This window comes from Leptopilina boulardi, unplaced genomic scaffold, assembly GCF_019393585.1.
Source record: "Leptopilina boulardi isolate dan_hultmark-lab unplaced genomic scaffold, ZJU_Lbou_2.1 LbouV2_229, whole genome shotgun sequence".
NCBI lineage: Eukaryota > Metazoa > Arthropoda > Insecta > Hymenoptera > Figitidae > Leptopilina > Leptopilina boulardi.
Window position 1 is genome coordinate 2,644,519 of NW_026137784.1, and position 23,159 is coordinate 2,667,677.

Consider the following 23,159-nt stretch of genomic DNA (forward strand, 5'->3'; position numbering starts at 1 on the left):
TTTATTTTTTCTTATGAAAAGAACATCGTACATCAAAACCATCGGATCCCGGTCGTCCTTCAAAACCTGGAGCTCCTTTTTCTCCTTTTTCACCGGCAGGACCTTCTGGACCGGTAACACCTTGCTTGCCTCTTGGTCCATCGTCTCCTTGTTCTCCCTTTACTCCTTTAAAACCATGTAGACCCGAACGACCCTAAAGATTAAAATTTCAATAATTAAAAATCAAAGAAATTGTTGAAAAGAAAATTGAAAAATTTTTGATAATAGAAAAAAAAATTTTTAAATAACTTAGAATTATTAAATTTTTATTTATATTAAAAAAATAAATATATTTACCTGCGGTCCTTTAACACCTGGTAAACCAGGACGACCGTAACTGCCACTATCACCTTTTGGTCCTGGAGGTCCTCGTTTTCCTTGCAATACTGTCTGATTTATTATTGTCCATGGTAAAAAATCTTGTCCAGGCTCTCCGGTGTCTCCCATGTCACCTTGAAATCCCTGTATTCCAATACCCGGTTCACCTGGTTCTCCAATTGGTCCCTGTTCTCCAGGAAATCCATCATAACCCTAAAAAAATTATTCAAAATATCAATTTTTCTTCTAAAATAAAAAACTAAAATTAAAATTTTTAAAAATAAAATATTTACTTATTTACATGTAAATACAAAAGAAAATAATTATTTAATAATTAAATTATAAATATTGTCTGAATAATAAAAATATTTAAAATAGCTTTCAAAAATATGTAACAATTTACTCTTGAAGAAAAGGAAAATTTATTCTTGTTATGAAATTATCGTGACATCATTTAATTTCCAAGAATTGTATTTGCAAATTTCAGAGGAACACATGTGGAATAATTTAGAGAGAACGAATTTTCTAAAAAAATTCATTTGAGACAGTTTTCTGTCTTCTTATCAAAAGTGACTGTGTGTCAGCGAATAGCGCAGTCAGTTTAGAAGAGACTTTGGGGCTCAGATTTCAGCAAGGCTTTTTTTTTTTTTTTTCCTCACCACACTATATAAGAAATGATCAAGTGACCATCAAGGATCTGACGTTGCTAATCTTTTATACCACAAGACGCGTGTAATCGCATTAAAATGAAATAACATTGACGAAAATTCTACTAAAAAATCATACAACATAATTAAATACAAAAAAAACGATTCACCAATTTTTAAATTTTATTACTTCAAAAGAAAATTGCAAAAAAAAAAAAATATCAAAGTAGGAAAAACGGTAACAATTGAATTTAATGAGAATAAAATTTGCTTTTAGAAATAAGACAAAAATTATTTGCAATTGTCGCAGTATCAGATTGATCATTTCAAATTCCGTTAAAGAAATTGCTTTACAAAGTAGTCCACGACTATTTTAATTTATTATAGGTCACTTTTGCAATTAGACTGGAATTTTTGAATCTGTTTCTTTAAATTGAAAAAGTGGTTTTAAACTATCATTATAATTGAAATATTAAATGCAGCTAGGTACAAGTGATTGCAAAACAAAAAATTCCAACTCTCTTTGCCCAGACATAATATTTACATTATTGTAAACATTTACTTCCTTCGAATATACACTTACCGGATCACCTCTCTCTCCTGGAAGTCCAATATCGCCCGTATAGCCAATCTGTCCTGGAAAACCCTAAAAAATTTCACAATATAAAAATAATTTTCTTTATTAGATATTAATATGAAAATTTTCATTTCTTAAAAATTTGAATTTTATTAAACAACAAAAAAGGAAAGGAAAATTATTTAAAATTATTATTTTAATTGTAAATTAATTTCAATTTACTTTTAGACCATCGGTTCCAAATTCGCCTCTTATTCCTTTGCTTCCCTTTGAATTGACACCACCTTCACCGGGTTCACCACGTGGTCCATAACTTCCTGGAGCACCAGGAAGACCTCGTTCTCCATAATGTCCTGATCTTCCGGGTCCTCCCATTGTTCCATCAGTTCCATTACAACCTTCTAAACCATCTGGACCACTTAATCCAGCGTTTCCAATCATTCCCTTTGGAAAATAATAATTCAAAATTGAAAATATCGGAATTTTTTTGAATTTCAAAATTTCATAATAAATAAAAAATTTAGTAGACAATTTTTTTGCTTACAGGTCTTCCAGCGTCTCCGACAAATCCTCTCGCTCCAGTGTCTCCCTGAAAATAGAAAAATTCATTTTAGAAAAATTTTATAGTAATAAATTATTTTTGAAAAAAATTAAAATAAATTGCAACAGGTAAATTTTTCAAAACGAAAATAGTTTCAGTTAATATTAAATTTTATTTTATAAATAAATGAATTGAATAAAAGAAAATGAAAAAAATCTGCAATCCAAATTAAAATCGTTTTCCATTGAAACAAATCGATTTTTTCTCCACATTTGATATACAAGGGAATACACGCATAGAATTGCTAATCATTTCCAGAATTTATAAATTTGTTAAAAGTTTATAAACATCGTCATGTATCTTCGGCATAAATTTGTGGTTTATTTCTAGACTATAAATTCTTTTTTTCTCTTCTTTTTTTTTTAATAAATATTAGGTTTATATATCTTGGCGAGTTTAGAGTTTCTGTGTCGAAGGTTCAACGTCCGCCTATTTATTTTCCCTTCAGTTAGTTTCGAGTATATATATATATATACATTCCGAATTTTATCAAGTGGCCTGTATACATATTTCCCTTACTTATAATTTTTCAAACATGTAAATTCATTTTTAAGTCTGGGGAAAAAAAAATAATAATTTTTGTGACTTCAAATGGTGAGAAATTATACACTTAAAAAATAAAATGACGAGAAATTATTAACAGGACCATTTACGGAGAGAGAGTTCTCTCCTGAACGTGTCAGGGCCATTTTTTCGGGTTCACCTGATAGTCCGGTTCCAATGATTTTTTTTTTCTTTTTCTTTACTTTTCTTTTTTTTTTTTCACTCGTGAATCATCATCTCTCTCTCTCTCCTTCTACCTTTACATGCGTAATTAAATGTGTTCACGGTTTGCAAACGAAGCATGAAAAAAAAAGAAAAAAATTGCCAATGAATTTCTACCTTCGGTGAAATTAATTTAAAAAAATAAATTATCTCGATTAAAAATTGATTAAAAAAAAATGATAACGTGTATTTCAAGAAAGTTATCGTTAATTAATCAAATATCTTAATTAAATCCAATGTTTGAACTAAAAAAAAATTTTTTTTTTTTTACATTCATTTCTCTTTTTATATCATTTACTTTATTGATATATCATCATTTTTATCTTCCTACTCAATTGCTAATAATATATAATTATTTTGCTGCTTTTTTTCAAATAATTTAATAACAATTCTTTTTATACTGGAAAAAAATATTTGACGATATACGAAAAATAAATCAATGAAAATGGATTTCGAATAAGAAATCTTTTTTTTTTTCTCTATTTTTTGTGAAATTTAAAATTAGACGAAAATAGATTTGTATATTTAAGATTGGTATTTTTCACATCTGTTATATATAAAGTTATGATCCATGAAATTATTCGAAAATAGAAAAAAAAATTAAGATACAAAGTAAATTAAAAAAAAATATATATATATAAAGTTAAAGAAAATATATAAAAGTAAAAAATATTAAAAAGCAAAAAATAAAAAAATAAATAAAATGAAAAAATTTTAAATTGGGAAAATTTTTACTTATTGAAATTATAATTTAAAATACAAATATCTTTCGGTGTTCATAAAAAAATACTTATTTTCTGAATATGATTCTTACAACTTCCGGTTGAATTGGATTCATAGACTGACTACATTATCGTTGCATCTCCTCTTTTCCATTTTCCATTTTTATTTTCCTTTTTTCCTTTTTTCCTTCAATCCTTTATTCCTTTTTTTTAAAAAAAAAAGTATACCAGTATCATTTGTTTTAATAATTTGAATAAAATATTTAATTAAATTTCAAATTAATTAACAAAAAATATAATCATTTCTTTTTATAAAAATTATTATTTTTGAATTATTTGCATTTTAATTAGAAATTAAAAATAATTCCACCTTTTTTTCAACAACTCTAAAATTTATATTGAACTCTTTTTATTAAAAAATTAAAAAAAATTTTTTTTTAAATTAATTAAAAAAATATTAAAAGCTAGAAAATAAAATAAAACGGAATTTTGAAATCAAAATAAATGACCAAATGTTGAGTGAAAATTTTATACAAAACTAGTTTATACTAAAACTGTTTCCTCATGTTCTCTCAATACAGAGGGATCGTTTAGAATAAACAAATAAATTAAGAAAATTCTTACATTTACGGTCGAAATTTTTCCCATTTATTTATTTTTCTACCCCCATCTCTCTCTCTCTCTTTCTCTTTTGCTCAACAAAAAATGAGAAAAAAAAAAAATTCTAACTCCCCGCGGAAATAGAATTTCAAGATCGGCTTACAAAGATATTTTCCAAGTAAACGAACATTTATAAACAGTCAGAGGCGATAGAAGCCTTAAAAAAATATGAAGCGAATCAGTGAGGATTACAACTCTTGGTCTCGTTTCAAACCCCGCATCAATATGATGTAAACGACCTAATTTTAACTTAGATTTAATAGCCTCGTAATTCGTAAAAAAAAAAAAAAATATTTTTTTTTATTTGGTAACGGCAAAAAATTTTTCTTCCTTTGATAAAATTAACATTGATTCTTTATCAGAAAAAATTGTGTCATTAATTAGTAATTAAATTGAAAATTAAAATTAATGGAAAATTAATCGAGGAATATTTTTTTTAAATTAAAATTTTTAAAGTGCAAATTGTTTTTTTGCTTCATTCAATTTTTAAAAAAATTTTTTATAAAAGATTGAATAGAAGAGTGAATGAACTTTTATCTCAAACTTCTCGTGGACTCTTTTTATCTTGAATTTTTATTTTTTTTTATTTTTTTCTCAATAGAAAAACCCTTTTTTTCGTAGTATTTTGTGAGAGGCAAAAAAAAAAAGAAAAGTTTTGGTAGGTTGCCAGGCACCAGCCAAAGGCAGGAAATGCGTCTCGTGAATCGCCTACTCTTCCGCACAATGATAACAAAATTCTGGAATTTAGATCAAAGTTCAGATGTTAACAAGTTTTTGGTTTCGATTTTTTTCATTGCTTATATTTATAGTTGTATCAAAAATTTGCCTTATTATTTATATTATAATTTTTGCCTATATAAATATTTTACGAACTTTTGTACTTCTTTTTTTTTGTATAGAAATTATTTTTTTTTAATTTTTTCTATTTTTTTTTTTAATTTATTACAAAAGCAATTCTTTTTTTTTCTATAAAAAATGTTTTCAACTACAATATTTATTCTGCTATGAGAAAAATCGAAAATATTCATTCCGATAGATAATAAATGGCTTAAAAGTTTGGTGACTCTTGACCGGAAATGCAGTTATAACTTCCGGAGAATGAGATATAGAGAATGAGAGAGCTCGATGTTCACTCGTATCCGTTTAGTTTCACCCCTTATCAGCTATAAAGTGGTGAATACATGAATTTTCGTTGATTCAGGATCAGAGATTTTGTTTGTGTTAAAACGCGAATAAAACAGATGTCGAAAATCAATATATATGTATATATAAATTTAGCAACGAAATTTCACAAGATCAAAAGAGAAAGTTTCGTGTAAAAAATCTGTGTCATTTACTTCTTATCATAAAAAAAAAATTCTTTTTTTTCTTTTTAAATTATAATTTACATTAAAGAATTTGTTATAGATAAATATTAATATATTTCTATTTCAAATTCTATTAAAAAAAAAAAAAATCATCCAATTTTTTTTTTTAATTTGAAGATATTTTGAAAAATAAAATTTTGTTTTTCAAATCTTGAAATTTATAGAATATTTCCTGATTTATTTAATTTCTCTTTCCTCGATAGAAAGTTATAAATCAATGGAAATTATCGTTTAATTATAGAATGTGTAATTGTAAATTCAAAAAACAGGTCATTGGCATTGAGATTCCCTCGCCTTTAATCATATAAAATGACTTATGCTTTGTTCTTTACCCTAGAAATTTATTTATCAAATTTGTGCTTCGATACCCTACTTTATAGAAAAAAAAAAACGCGTAGGAGAAACGGAAACAAAATGTATAATTTAAGACTGTCAACGAGATGACAAGTATCAGCTTAGGAGATAAAAATGAATTTTTTTTCCAATTTCGATCAAATCTTCAAAAACAAAAAATAAGAGAGTTATTTTCCATTTTACAGGATATCCTCTTTATTGCTTCAAATATCGGAAAAATTATCTCGATTTATTTTTAGAATAGTTCTCCTTTATTTTAATATTTAGTTAGAATTTTAATTATTTTCCTTCATTCGGATTAATTAAATAGCAAAAATATTTTAATTTCCTTTTTTCGAATTATATAAATAAAAAATAATTTCTTTTTTTTTTTTCAACAGAATATAAATTTCCATATCAAAATAATTATTTTTTTTTTTAATTTTCCCATAAAAAGCAGTGAATTATCAATTCCATTTTTCTACAAAAAAAAAACAAAGAAAAAATTGCAAGTTCCTCTGAAAATAAGATTAGAATCGACCCAGTTTATAAAAGACGCGTCATCTAACCCTCATCAACCTTCCGGTCAGATACTTAGGTCGTGTTTTAGCTCGGAAAATCGTCTCTCAGATAGAGATCAATGCCAAATGCAAGATAGTGCAATTTATCATCACCGCCCACAATAAATTGTTAACCCAAAGAGCTGGAAATTGTGCCATTCTCATAGCCCTCCTACGGCAATTTGTGAGGCGCATAATACTTTGCCACACAATGTCCCGAAGGCAACATATATGTGTGTGTGAAAATATATATATATTTAGTGCAACGTTTGCCCTTTTACTCTTCAAAGCTTATCCGTTTGTATACATAATATTCTTTCCAGCATCATTCAGAAAGGATCATGACGTCATCTCAATATTAACTTGAGAGAGAAACGGTAGTCGTAAACTTGTTTGCCTCCCTCGCGAACTGATGAACATTAATTAAGGGACTTCGCGCATGATTCGTCGCATAATATGTGAACGACGCGATTTGCATCAATTTGATATAGCCGCGACATGCATTTTTTTTTTTTATTGCCAGTATTTTATTTCCTAGTCTCTATTTCTCTTCGATTATTTTCATCTTGGATATTTTTTTTTACCTTTTCTAAAACAAAACAAAAAAAAAAATTATTTAGAATAAAAATATTTTTTTTCGTCTTCCTAGTTTTAATAAATGTTCTTATTTAAAATAATTAATAATAATATAGTAAAATAATTAGATAATAAAATATAAATAATAAACAAAATTATAAAAAGAATAAAAAAAAAATTATAAAAAAAATAATGAAATATAAATAATAAAAAAAATTATATAAAAAAAAAATAAAATATAAATAATAAAAAATAAATAAATAAAATATAAATAGTAAAATAAATAATAAAATATTTGTCAAATAATTTTTTCAAAATATTCTTGATAAATAATTTTATTATATTACGAATGTCAACGTTGGTATCGAAACGTCGTTGTCTGACGTAATATAATTAAATTATTTATCCAGAATATCCTGAAAAAAATTATTTTACAATTATTATTTCTAAATGGAAAAATTACAATTATTTTAAATAATAAAATAATAAATAATAAAAAGAAGGGAACATTTATCAAATTACAATTATAAACAAAACTATTTGGAGTAAAAATAAAAATCCTTTGTAAAGGAAAAAAAGAAATTGTCATCCAAGAGAAAAAATCAAAAACAATTTAGAAAAAAATGAAAAACGAAAAAAATTAAAATCATCCAAAAAATGTAAAAAAAAAAAAAATTAAAATCGTTTGGAATAAAAGAAATTAAAACCTTTCTTTTTTTTAAGAAAAATAATTATCTTTAGAAAGCAATTTAAGAGACCAGAATTTTTGAAGTAATAAAAAAGGAAGTTGACGAGTTTTAAAAATTATATTAAATTGACAAGAGTAAAAAGCAATTTCTCTCTTTCTCTTTTTCTCTCTTTATCGTGAATGCAATAATAGTGATTCAATTTTATTATAACAGATGGGTCATCCTCATGCACTTTCTTGCGGTGACGCAATTGCAATGTCTACCAATTCTTTTTTAGTCCCGACGCTTCTTCATTAACAATCTTCATCATCATTATCATTAAAAAAAAAAAGATAAAAATAATTTTACGTTCCGATATCATCATAAAACTGACACATTGATGATGATGATATAATCATATTTATATTGCATGGAAAATGGTTGTTGCAAAAAAAAAAAAAAAAAAAAAATCTAGTCTATACGATATCGTGGGTAGTTTTTCATTGAATCTCACGACTTCCATAACTCATTTGGAATGCATGCATTTTTTTTTTTTTTTTTTACAATATTCCTGGAAGTCACCAATGACAAATATTCTTAATGACATTTAACCATCTCGGTCTCATTTTATTGAGGCATCAGTGTCACTTAAAAAGAAGATGTATGCAGGCCACTACTCGACTGTATTTAAATTGATTTTAAACTTTACAAATATGTTTCATATATTGTGTATCAGTTTCAATTTTCTCTTGATATTTGATTTCAATTTAATATACATTGATAACAATTATTGTCTCAATTTGGAAAAATTATTTTTTTATAATAAATTATTTATTATTCAAAATTTTTATTTTCAATATGGAAAAAAAATTATTTAGTTCAAATATCGGTTAATTGGTAAATAAATAAATATTTGAATCAACTAATTTTTATTTAAAAAGTGTACTAATTTTTTGTATTTAAAATAATCTTTCAAATAATTTGATATAAATAAATATTTATTTTTATAATAGTTAAATAAGAGATCTCTTAAATAATCAATTATTTGAATTAAATAAATTTTTTTCCACTTATTTTCAAGAATAATTATTAATTTTTTAACTATTGTTTTATTTATCCTTCAGCTTTTTATATATTCTCAAAATTAGCATTCGATAATTCGATAATTTACAAATTTACAATAGTGCATGAATTTATTTTCTATTAGGTAACTTGTCAAGTTTTACTTATGAAACAATCAATTAAGTGACCTTACTTTGTCATATTTGTTTTTTTTCTATTATTTATCCCTTATTATGATTATGTTTTCAAAGTTAATAATAATTTTTTTTTTCCAATAAAATTAACAAAAAAATTTTTTTCTTAATTTATATAAAATTAAAATAGAATTTGAAGATCATATGTTTTGTCATCTCGTTTATATAGACAAATAGCTCTTTTGTAATCAAACCAGGAAATGAATGATTTATTTGTATATGCTAAGTGTAGATAACAAAATTTCTATTAAATTGGAGAAAAACAAAAAAAAAATGTGAAAGATAAAGCTTCTGAATTAGAGCATTTGAATTGAAGGTCATCTGTAAAAATATATACTGAAAAAGGTCAGTAGGGGAATAACGTGATTCTTTTTTAAAGGGTCATATGGTTCGAGGTTGAGAAAAAGAAAAAAGAAGATAAAAAAAAAGAAGAAAAAAAAAACCTGTGTAGTTAAAATAAAATAAACTTACTCGGTAACCTTTTTCTCCTGTGCTTCCATGTTCTCCGGCAGCTCCTTTTTCGCCTTTTGGTCCCGCTGGCCCATCTGGACCAACTTCTCCCGGCAATCCTTGAGGTCCAATTCCTCCTGGAATTCCAAAATGTCCAGGCTCACCTTTTATTCCCGTACAATTACATTTTTCACCGTCTCTGCATATCTGCGAAATAATAAATTTATTAATAATAATTCTAAATAGTAAATATTTTAATATTTTCCAAATAATACAAATTATAACAATAAATAATAATAAAAATAAAAAAATAAACAAAAAATAATAACAATAAAAATAATAATATTCAACAAATTTTGTATAATTATTTTAATTTATTTTATAAATTTACTTTATTAAATTATTGTTGAAAATTATAAAAATTAAGTTTATACGAAAAAGCTTAGTAAGTTTTATTTAAATTGTGGTGTTTTTTTTTTTTTTTTTTTTTTTTTTTTTTTTTTTTTTAAACAGATAATCGACAGTACCCTCGCGAGAGCGTGGGATGCAAAGATGTTTCGATGGACGGGGGCTTTGTTTAGATAAAGTAAGAAAAAAAAGAAGAAAAAAAAAAAAAAAAAAATATTCTGAGCCAACCATTTGCTGTCGACGCAGAAATTTCTATGGTATTATACTATATAAACTCGAGGAGTCGGCACTTTGCTTCCAACTCTTCCAGGAACATCAGATTCATAGACATTTCTTTTGCATCATTTATTTACAATTTATCAATCTAATTGACGTTTTATTTATTATACACTTCTTCTAAAATAGTCTAAATTGTCTTTTTTTTAATACCGCTTCTTTCAAATGTTATTTCTTTTTTTAGTTTGTAAAATAATTACATTTTTTTTTCATATACTATATTTGTGTTAATTTTTTTTTTTAATTTTATTTAGAAAAAAATAATTCTATATTTGGTAAATTGAAATAAAATTTTCTAAAACAAATTAAAAATAAATTTACGAAATAAATTTAATAAATAAAAAAAAAAAAATTTTTTTTAAATAAAATAAAGTTATAAATAAAATGTTATTAGAATTAAAAAAAATAGTAAAATCAATATAAAATCTTTCGAATCAGAATAAAATATTAAATAAAATAAAATTTTGATTTGATACAGTAAATTATTATTTTGAAATAATAATAATTTATTTAGCTTTGAGACAAATAGATTTTTTTTTTTTTTGCTCATCTGGTTGTTGATAAGTGACATAATTCCACGGTTATATTTTCTGTACGCATTGAAAAGCTTTGAATTCCATTGACTTACGCGTCTCTATAATTAGAATTATTGTCTGGACAGTCGCGCGTCAATTAATTCTCATTTTTTTTAATTTTACATCTATTTTAAAAATTGCCCTAATTTCTCATTTGTTAATTATTATATAATTATTAATTATCTATATAATTATTAATTCCTAAATAATAAAAAATTAAATTTTTAATTAAAAAAGATTTTTTTTTTCAATTAATTTATAACAATTTACGAATAAATCGTGAAAATTATTTTTTTAGCCAAGTATAGGGGAAAAAAGAAATTAATTTTCAAAAATAATGCAAGAGAAGAAAAAATAAAAAGGCTTTTACTCTTTTATCGAAGAAACAGTATAACCGTGACCAGCAATGCGGAATTGAGTTATTGTATTAAAGCAGGTTTTTACGTATATGACCACTTGAAAAGGCGCCATATTATTCTTATCGCTTGCGAGCATTGTGAGGAGGTCGACCTGGGTGAATGCCAGTTGTTCTCAAAGGGTTATACACACGAGGAAAGAGTGCGTTTGTTTCAAAGAAAAAAAAAAAATAAAAAAAAAAAAATCAAAGAACACTTATTTTATTCTGATAAAAAATAAAATCTTATTTAATCTAATAAAAAAAAAAAAATTTATTCCCAAATTTCATTATTATACTAATCTCCAAAAATATATATTTCTAATTTTATTTTATTGAGAAATAAAAATTTCCAAAAAAAAGTGTATTTGATTCAAATAATTTTTTATAAAATAAATATTTACTTGAAGCAAATAATTTTTCAATTAAATAAACTGATTGTAATTTCTGTAAAAAAAAAACCGAAATTTCTATTTGAAACACATAATGGTTAATACAAATAAATATTTATTTAATAGTAGTAATTATTTAATTTAAATAAATATTTATTTAATAATAGTAATTATTTAATTTAAATAAATATTTATTTAATAATAGTAATTATTTAATTCAAATAAATATTTATTTAATAATAGTAATTATTTAATTTAAATAAATATTTATTTAATAAAAGTAATTATTTAATTCAAATAAATTTTGTTACACTCTTATATTTTTCCATTGGCAATAAATTATTTATCAATAAATATTAATAATAAGAAAAAATTTACTAAAAAAAAAAATTAATTGAATTATTATCTTCCTTCAATAATGTTTAAATATGAGTAAAAATTATCAAGAGGTAGAGAATAATGAAGCAAAATTTTTACCGTTAGTGAAATAAGAAAAAAAAAAATAATCTTATAATTTTTTTTTTTTTTCTTGTTATGAATAAGCGAAATGAAAATGATCAATGCTTTCGTTGAATGAAATAATTCTTATATGAGGAAGGGGTGAAGCGGTTAGCCTTTTGCTCTTCGGTAACTGCATATAATGTGCCGTAATTTTAAGCGCGTCCTCGACCGGATGACGCAAGCTAAAACGGAACTGTGCGGTTAGAGAGACTGTAGGTAGATAATTCGCGAAATAGCATCTCAAACATTTTACCTGATATTTGGAGCAAACGACATTAATAACAAAATTTTTTTCAAATCATAAAAAAAAACAATGCAATCATAATTGTATTAAAAAAAAATTTTTTTTTTAAACCACTTATTTTTATTAATAATTTTGCTAATTTAATGAAAAATAAAATTGTAACACATTTTTTTTTGTGGTAATAATATAGCTAATTATTAAAAATAATAAAATTGGAACAAATTTTATTTTTTACTGATAATGTTAATAATAAAATTGAAACAATTTTTATTCACTAATAATGTAGATAATTATTAAAAATAGTAAAACTGTAACAATTTTATTTTTACTGATAATGTAAATAATAAAATTGAAACTATTTTTTTTGTAATAATAATATAGCTAATTATTAAAAATAATTAAAATTGCAACAATTTGTTTTTAGTAATAATGTAGTTAATTATTAAAATAATTAATTGGAAAATTTTTTTTTACTAATTAGTTAATTAGAATAATAAAAGTGGAACAATTTTTTTTTTATTACTAATAATATAGCTAATTATGAAAAAAAATCGTTTTTGTATGATAAAATAACGATATCTTTTTCAAAGGGTTTTGAGAAATTCCACATGTGACACATAGAAAGTAAAAATGTAAGAGAAGATTGAATGAATAAGAAAAAGAATTTTTAGAAAAGTACAAGTGGTTTTTTTTTTTTTTTTAATGGAAATGTTAAAAAGTATGTCAGAGAAAAAAATGGAGTAAAAAAAAAAATGAAGAGCATTTTCATTTGAAATGAAAGAAAAAGTAGACAGCACGTAGACAGAAACTTGTAGACACGTGTAATCATGCGTTTCAACGTGGTGCACATGCGGCGAAAGCATTGACACCCACGGACAGCTGCAGTTTACGTGCTTTCAAAAACCAACACACTATATGTCCTGATTTGTCAACAAGGAAATGAAAATAATTTCCAATCATTCAACAGAAAAAACGAAAGGAAATAAAGACATTAAAATTCTTTCCCATCCGAATTTTTTGGTAAAAAAAAAAAAAATAGTTTTTTTTTAGCTTCAATAATAATAGTTGGCAGAAAATTAAAAGAAAACATTTTTTTATTCCCTATTAATAAAAAAAAATTAATATCCGAATTTTTTTGGCCAATGATAATTTTTAATTTAAAAATTATTTTATTTCCTATTAATTAATAAAAAAAAAATCAAAACTGAATTTTTTTTGCCCACGACAATTTTTAATTGAAAAATTATTTTGTAACAAAAACTATTGTTTTTTTCCCCCTATTAATTAATAAAAAGAAATTAATTACAGGCTGAATTCTAATTTTTTTCGAATGAAAAAATTCTAATTTTTTAAATATTGTTTAAGTAACAATATTTTTTTTTACGAAAAAAAAATCCATTTCTTTTTCATTTATAATAACACTAACAAAGTAAAACGTATAATATTTCTAAAAAAAAAAAAAATCGTCTTATCTAAATATATCTCTGTCAATTATTTAATAATCAAGAAATTGTCCTTGACAAAAGCAAAAATAATAAAAATCTAAGCGTGTGTTTATTGAATCAATAAAATCATTTCTCAGCGTAATTTTTTTTTTTTTTTTTCCATTGAATGTAAAATTTATTTAACCTAGAGCACAGAAATATCGTGAATATTTTGCAATAATCAAGAATAAGAAATCGTTGTCAATTTTAGTGTCAAATGTTCAAAGTCGATAATAATAATTTTAATATCAAAAGCCGCAAGTTTTATTTCGTAATTGATTATGCGTTTATATATATATATATATTTTATAACAGCGTGTCATTTTGCATTGACAATATTACATATTTTGTGATATATTCTCTCTGGGACAAAAATGATAAATATTTTTACACAAACAAAAAAAAAAAAATTTTTTTATAAATTTTTCCTTTCTTATAATAATTGTTTACTTATATATTTTGGTGTTATTTATAAAAAATTCTTAAATAATTTTTGCTTCTTTGGTAAAAAAAAAAAAAAGATAGCAAAGTTCTAAAAATACTTTTGTACTGTTTACGAGAAACGTGATCGAAATTATCAATCAAATATATATATATATATATACAATAATATAGTCGTTCCCCTTTGAATATGTTTTATAAATTATTTTTCGCGGAATAAAGAAAAAGCTCCCACGCGTATTTTATTTTTAATAAATTATAATTTTAATATTCATTTATAGAAGCTGGCAAAAAAAAAAAATTTCAACTTATTTGTTTAAATTCATTATTGTAGAATTATTAATTAATTAATTAATTAATTAATTATTTAATTAATTAATTGTAGAAACTAATTTTTATTTTATTGCCACTATTGTAATTATTATTATTACAACTATTATTATAATAAATTATTTTTATAAATATAAATAAATAACAATTAATATAATTATTATAACATTATAATTATTAAAACGATTACTATAATAGTTATTACAATAATTACTATAATTATTAAGACTGTTATTATAATTATAATTTTTATAATAATTACTATAATTGTTATAACTATTATTATAATACATATTAATTTTTTTCTATCAATTTCTTAATTAATTGTTTCCGGAATTAAAATTTTACAGTTTCAATTTCAAATTTCCCCCGAAAGAAAATTTCAAAGTTGAATGATCGGAAAAAATTTTCATAAATCCCGTCGATATATAAAAAAAAGGGGAAAAAAAGAAAAAAAAAAGAAAAAAAAACTGTTTAAAGAGTACCTTGACTAGAGCTAAAATTATGTACTTAACCCTAATAAACAATAAACTCTGTTATTTTGACATATTATATTGCCGTGAAGAACTGAAATTTTAACTTGAAGTTGGGTGCTCGTTTCGAGGTAAAACGTGAAAATGGGTATATGCTGCAATTCACCCCCTCTAATTGCTTGGCCGCGAGCCACAATCGATTCGAAAACGAATGAGAGAGAAATTTTGTGAGACACGTTCCTATATATGTATATATATATATAAGTCTCATGGTTGTTTTTACACACATTCAGAAAATTTATATATATTTTACAGTGCATATAACACGCATACAATCAGTTTCTCTCCTCCGCTCAAAAATAGGAACGATATAACTTGTCCAAGAATAGAGGGAAAAAGGGATCGCTTCGAACATTCTCGTGAAATTTGTATTATAATCTATAATTAACCGCGGACTATATACTGGAATATTGAAGAAGAAGAAGAAGAAGAAGAAGAAGAAGAAAAAAAAGAAGAAGCTATGTAACTTGCCTGCATTTTGTTCGAAAAAAAAAATTTTCCGTCATTTGTTCGCTGTCATTTTTTTTACTCTTGAATGAAAAAACCGCGGGTAAGAAAAGTAAAAAAAAATTGTTCTTTCATCCGACCAATTAGGTGGTCCATTTAAAAAAAAAATCCATTTTGGAAGAATAACAAAATAAAATATAAGAAAATTGTCGAAATAATGAAAAATTAAAAAAAAAATTTATTGGAATAATTAATAAACAATATTGAATAATTAATCAATAAACAAATTCAATTGAAAATAAATTATTAATTTATTATTAAATATTAAATAATTAATATTATAATAATAATCAATATTAATTATTATATTAATTAATAAACAATTTTTTTTTTATTGAATAATTTCCTTTTTTTCTTTGAAAAAAATAAAAGTTTGATTATTAAAAATTTGAGTTTCCATCCCTATTTTTCTAAGGGGTGTGTAAGTTATCGAATTGATTCTCGTATGTGCGATAAACTCTTTGCGAGGTTCAGTAAATTTATTACGTTCGTTTTTTTTTTTTTTCTCTTTCAAGATTCCAAGAAACTGGAATGAGATCAGACACGATGGGTTATCATTGAATGAGCCTATAAACAAACTTCCTAATCCAATACCGCAACTAATTTTTTTTTTTTTTTTTTTTTAAAGGATCTTATCACTCTTTGAACTGAAACGTTTCATTCACGTTCAAGTTGACAATAATTATTATTCAGAAAATATAATTTAATATTTCTCACATTGAAAACCAAAGATGAATTTTATAATGAACTTAATTTTAATGAAGTTATTTATCATTATATAAATTCATTCATTCATTTAGAAAGTTAAATTTTAAATTCAAAGAAAAATTTTGTTTCAAACAAATATAAAAATTTTATTTTGTACAATTTTTTGTAATTATTTGATATTTAATTAAATATTACATTTAATTGAATTAAATTTCTTTAAACAAAAAAAAAATTAATTAATTATTTATTATTAATAATAATAATATTTTTTTATATTGCAAATCTTAAGCAGTGTACAATGAAGAAATAAATTTATCTTATTAATTGTTACATAATTATTTAAGAATCATTAATAATTATTAACATTAATAATTATTTAATAATTATTAATGATTTTTAAATAATTATGTAACAATAATTATTTAATAATAATTATTTAATAATTACCTAATAATAATTATTTAATAATTACCTAATAAATTTAAATTTGTTAATAATTACCTAATAAATTTAAATTTGTTAATAATTACCTAATAAATTTAAATTAGTTAATAAAATAACAAAATAATTTAATAAAAAATTTATTTGAAAATACTGAAATAGCAATTAAATAAAGCATATAATTACGAATCAAATTTTGTTTATAGTTTTGAATTACCTTCTAATTTTGAATAATTTCTTCCCGCATAGTATATTAAATGTTCATTTATTAAATGTGAACGAACTTTGGTAATGTTTTCCCTATAAATAGATTTTGCACCAGAAATTCAATTTTACTGATTTCATCATCATCTATTTTCAAAATTAGTTTATTATTGGAAATGACAAAATTTTGCTTCTATTTTTTTTTTAAATAAAATTTGTATTTTTTTTCTTTTAACATCATTTTTTTGATAAAGTACCTTTTTTATTATTAAGAAATTTCTATTTTTTTTTTCTTAAAGTGCGCGTGATTTCATTTTTATTATTAAGAAATTTCATTTTTTTCTTTTTTTTTTTTTGCAAAGGGGATAAAAATAAAAATTCCAAAGCCAAAGCTTAACGAATTTGTATGTGTGTGTGTATATATATATCATTTAGTATTCAAGTATCGCGTGCCATGGATTTATTCGAGGAATTCGAGCCGTTCTTTAATTCTTGATTCGAGTTCATGAAAACCCCCATGTGAGAGTGTGTTTTCTATAAAAGGGCCGAGATACATCACGTTGTTATAAGTTGTTCGCTTCTGCTTTTAAGATTGTGTGTGTGTATCACAATATCATCGTATATATAAAAGCAGTCTCCCAATCGGGCGTCGAAGTCGCCCACCGGAACAACCTGCCGGGTGACTTCAACGAGCCGTCATGCGAAAAATCCCAGGAACAGATTTTATTTTTATTTTAAAAAATTTCATTACAAAACACACACACACACACGACTTTAAATTCTTTACATTATTAATTTCGTTCATTGGAAAATTAATAAATTAAAAATTATTTTTATTCAAGTTAGCGAAATAAATTTTTTTGTCAAACTTCTTTTCATTATATCTTTTATTAATATTACTATTATTGTTATTAATTAATTAATTATTATTAATTTTTCCAAACTATACAGAAATTTATTTAAAGACAATTTATTTGGTTCAAGTAAAAATTATTTAATAGAAGTAAATATTTATTTGATAATAGTAAAGTATACGATAGAAAAGGAATATAAGTATTTTTTATTTGTTTTTAGTTAAAAAAAAAAATTTTGTTTTTTCTTTTTTAGGAAATTGATAAAAATTAAAAGGGAATAATGGAAAATTATATTTTCCTTCATCTACTCGCGATATCAACTTCCTGCATTTTTCCCTACACCCACACAATATCTCAAAAAAAAAAAAATAAAGTCTATTTTTTGTGTGCGATTATACTTTTTTTTTTTAATAATTACAATAAAAAAAAATTTTTTTGAAACGATAAATAAAAATAAATTCCCTCTTTAAATGTTATTCAACAGTAGAAAAATTGCAAAAACTTTTCAAAATAAAAAAACAACAAAATAATTGTAAAATAAAATAAAATTCCCAATAAAGTAATATAAAATAATAATAAATAATATTAATTAATTGTTATTAATCTTAAACAATAATTTCTTATTATTAATAAGGAATAATAATAGTTACTTAATTATTAATAATTAATTAATAATTAATAAATAATTAATAATTAATAAATAATTAATAATTAATTAATAATAATTGCTTAATTAGGTAGGAATAATTATTAATAATAATAATTGCTTAATTATTAATAATTAATTAATAATTATTAATAATAATAATTACTTAATTATTATTATATTAACACAGAAAATTAAAAGGCATTAAAATAAGCTGCAACGCTTATTATTTTAATCCAATTTTGCTTACTTTAATCCATTTTGGTATTAAAATAAGCAAAATTGGATTAAAATAATAAGCGTTGAAGCTTATTTTAATGCCTTTTAATTTTCTATGAAAATTTACTGCACGAGAAATAAACAAATTTTTATTATCATTAATAAACATTCCTCAATAGTGAAACTATTATTTATTAATTAATTATTAATTATTTATTAATACTAATTAATGTAGTATTATTATTTAGTTATTAATTATTAATAATAAATTAATTATAACTTATTATTATTATTGGCTAATTATTAATAATTAATTTATTATTGTTAGCAATAAATAAATAATATTAAAATTAATAATTAATAAATAGGTAATTAATTAATTAGTTTAGTAATTTTTTGCAAAAGAATTATTAAAAAAATGCAGTGAATTTTCACAATTGCAGTTAAATTAAAAGAATCATTGCAATGACAATGATTGATGAAAATGATCGTATATATGTTGTAAAATGTATATAATTATCAATTTAATTTGACATAAGTATGGGTTAGCGATGAACGATAATTTTCATCTCCTGATTATCATTATGTCGAACATAAATGTAGGTTTTATCACGATATATATATACCACAAGTGACAATGAGCAGCAGCCCCACATATATTGCTTAATAAGTATGTCGCACACAAAAAGAGACGTACATATTATATCTACATACTAAGAAATATTTGCCTTATCAAAAGCATATATATATATATATATATATATATATATAGTTTACTATATTGTATTATATTCATTTAATGATAAAGTATAAACAAAATAATACTAAATTTTCAAATACAAAATTAATTAATTATTAACAAAAATAATTTAATTGCTAAAAAAAAGGGAAAATTTTATAATTATTTGCGCTAATTGAAAGTAAAGGTAATTTCAATTATTTAATAATTTATTATATATTAATTATTAAACAATAATTGTTTAAATTATTGAAATTTAGTTTAATAAATTGAATTTCATAAAATAAAATTCTTTATTTTGTAATAAATATAAAAATATCTATCAATTGGAATCGCAGTTAATTTAATTAATAATAAATAATAATAATTAATAACAAAATTATCAAATTGATAAAAATTCGGATATCATTTTGATACTAAAATACTAAAATTTAGTTTTTACAAAAACTAATTAAAACTGCATAATGATTAACTATTCAATTATATATATTTTTATATAAATGAAAAACTATACATATATATTGAATAGTTAATTCATATTGCTAATGGAGGGGTGAAGGAATCTGGATAAGAATTTCTTGTTGGTTTGTTTTTCATTGAAATTATAATCGGTGATAGTCGGACAATTCATAAGCGTGCACTTTGCAATGAACATTTACCCCGGATGTAAAAGCTTGCAAAGAATATAACTGTGATGCAAATACAAAAACGTTCTTGGCGGCCTGCGAATCGAGTTACACGCACCACCAAGATTGAAAAATTGCGTATCATCAACTTTGATGAAGATAAATTAATATTTTACACATGTTTCGTATCCTATATATGAAGAGATTTTCAGAATTGTTTTGGAAAAAAAAACTATACTATTTTCTTCAGTGTAATAAATAAAAAGAAATTTTTTTAACAAATTGTAAATGTAATATATATTAATTAAAGTTATGTAAATTGACTTTATATATGAGAAGTGGCTGTAAAAAAATATTTACGACAGAAATTCTCAATTTTTTTTTTTTTTTATATAAGCAATCAAGGTCTCTTATCTCACAGTATAGTCGAATTAAGATGATATCTGAAGATAAAGTATACCATAAAATGTATAATAACCATTTGGTTATTCCTTTAATTTTTCGCTCATTTTTTTTTGGTATAAAAAAACAGGAACTGAATTAAAACATTGGAAATTAATATAGATAATTATTATTTATAATAAATAAATAAATTATAAATAAATTGAATAAAAAATTAATAATCAACAAAATAAATAATGAACAAATTAAATAAATAAATAAAAAACCAAATAAACGAATTATTTGGTTTAATATTTATTTGTAATATAATGATAATTTATATTTATTATTTAATTTGTTTATTGTTTATTTGGTTTATTATTTATTTTGTTTATTATTAATTTTTTAGTTTTATACATTAATATGAATTTTTTTATATTATGCATTGGACCGAATGGTTTGAAATAAATAAATTACTAAACAAAAAAACAAATTAAATAATAAATAAATAATAAACAAATTAAATATTAAACCAAATAAAAAATTTAAATAGAAAGCAAAAAAAATTAATTTATAAAAAAATAATAAACAAAATAAACAAATTAAATAGTAAGCATAATAAACGAATTTAAAAATAAATAATAAACGAAATAAACAAATTAAATAATTAATAAGTAATAAATAAAAATATAAACATTAAAATAATAAATAAATAGTAAACAATATAAACAAATTAAATAACAAATCAAATGAAAAATTAAATAATAAACCAAATAAACAAATTTAAAATAAATAATAAACTAAATAAACAAATTAAATAATTAATAAGTAATAAATGAAAATATAAACATTAAAATAATAAATAAATAGTAAACAATATAAACAAATTAAATAACAAATCGAATGAAAAATTAAATTATTAACCAAATAAACAAATTTAAAAATAAATAATAAACTAAATAAACAAATTAAATAAATAATAAACTAAATAAATAAATTAAATAATTAATAAGTAATAAATAAAAATATAAAAATTAAAATAATATATAAATAGTAAACAATATAAACAAATTAAATAACAAATCAAATGAAAAATTAAATAATAAACCAAATAAACAAATTTAAAAATAAATAATAAACTAAATAAACAAATTAAATAATTAATAAGTATAAATAATATAAAAAAATTAAATAATAAATAATATAAACAAATTAAATACTAAACCAAATAAAAAGTTTAAATAGTTAATAAATAAATGATAAACAAATTAAATAATAACCAAATGAAATAATTAATAAATAAACGAATTTTAGTAAATAATTAAAAATTGAATAAAAAATACAGCAATCAAGTAGGTGAATAAAAATTTAAATATGAAAATTAAAGTAAAAAATCAAAAAATTTAGTAAAAAAAAAAAATCTATCTATTGGTCCAGTATGCAAGAGGTCACGAAATGAAATAACAATAATAATTGATCGACATTGATCAACACGCAAACACCCAATAAATCTCAAAGCAGAATCTCCTTCTCTCATTCAAATATTCACAGCATCCTCTTCACTCACACATCATGCAACAATCTAATCTTTTATACATTCATTTCGATGACTTTCCTCTTAAAAAATATTATTGCGACATCCCAGTGGTTCTCAACCGCGTAATCCAAAAAAAAAAAATAATTTCATTCTAAATCTTTTAATTTTTCACAAAAAAAAAATTATTTTTTCTACTCACCACACTCTCAACACCATTAATCCATCCCGTTGATAGAATGAAAAACACACCTCCAATGATCCATAAAAAATCCAGAACTTTGAATATTAAGATGCGACCCTTTGGCCGCATCTTGCTTTTTTGACAATTAAAATTGGAAAAATTTTTGTTGGGGAAAAAAAGAGGGGGGAGGGTGAAAATAGAGGGGGGAGGAGGGCAAAAAGGGGGATGAAATTAAGGGAAAAAAAATCGCATTTCTTTGTTGTTTTTTTTTGCGAAGGGGAGGAAATTTTTTTTTTCGAAAAAGATCACAGAATTTTTTTTTTTTTTTGAGGTCCACACCGCGCCGCAAGAGGATATCGTCTCGCTGTGCCTTGATGTTTCGTTCTGTCGTGGTTGGGAGAATTTCTAGTCTTCTCTCTCTTTCTCTCTTTTTTTTCACTGTCTCTCCTTCTCTCTCTCTCCCTTTTCTCTCTCTCTCTTCCTCTTGTTCCGTCTCTCTTTCTCCACTTGATTTTTCACCCACAGTCAAGTCGGTCCCTCGCTCATGGACTCTTTCTCACTAGTCTTCTTTTCCTCAAGCTGAGCGCTTGAATCTTCCGCGCCCTGTTTTTTTTTTTTTTTCTTTTTTCCTTGTGTGTCACTTTTAACGCGTTTTCTGTATCCTTGCGCGTTTCTTCGTTGTCGCGCGCGCGGTATTCGTACAAACTATAAACGCATTTTGAAACGTATTGCCGTGTACCCTGACCGCAAGAGGAAAAGAGAGACAAGAAAAGAGAATAAGAGAGTGAGCGTGTCCCGAGTGAACGAGAGCCAATCAAAGAGAGAGGGAGTTGAAGGAACGGACCGCGCAACAGTCACGGGGAGATGCGCGATCTTAGCCTCTTTGGCTCTTAGGCTCACTGTCCGCGGTTACTAGTCTGGACCAGAGTCTGGAGTTAAAGAGAAGCTTTTTCTTTCGCTCAAGAGAAGCAAAAAAAAAAGGTAGAAGAAAGAGAGAGG

The 23,159-nt window shown here is 23.2% G+C and overlaps 1 protein-coding gene across 1 annotated transcript in view; it reads right to left on the reverse strand.

Annotated features, from left to right (window-relative positions):
- Window positions 1-22,601, reverse strand: part of LOC127280077 (collagen alpha-1(I) chain) — a 36,140-nt gene extending 13,539 nt beyond the window's left edge. The window contains exons 1-7 of the mRNA XM_051302845.1: window positions 22,179-22,601; window positions 9,561-9,746; window positions 2,126-2,170; window positions 1,804-2,025; window positions 1,588-1,650; window positions 337-570; window positions 32-193 (exon numbers count right to left, since the gene is read on the reverse strand). Coding sequence (XP_051158802.1) covers window positions 32-193; window positions 337-570; window positions 1,588-1,650; window positions 1,804-2,025; window positions 2,126-2,170; window positions 9,561-9,746; window positions 22,179-22,289 — 1,023 coding nt within the window. The 5' untranslated portion in view covers window positions 22,290-22,601. The remainder of the gene's footprint in view (window positions 1-31; window positions 194-336; window positions 571-1,587; window positions 1,651-1,803; window positions 2,026-2,125; window positions 2,171-9,560; window positions 9,747-22,178) is intronic.
- Window positions 22,602-23,159: the final 558 nt, after the last annotated feature.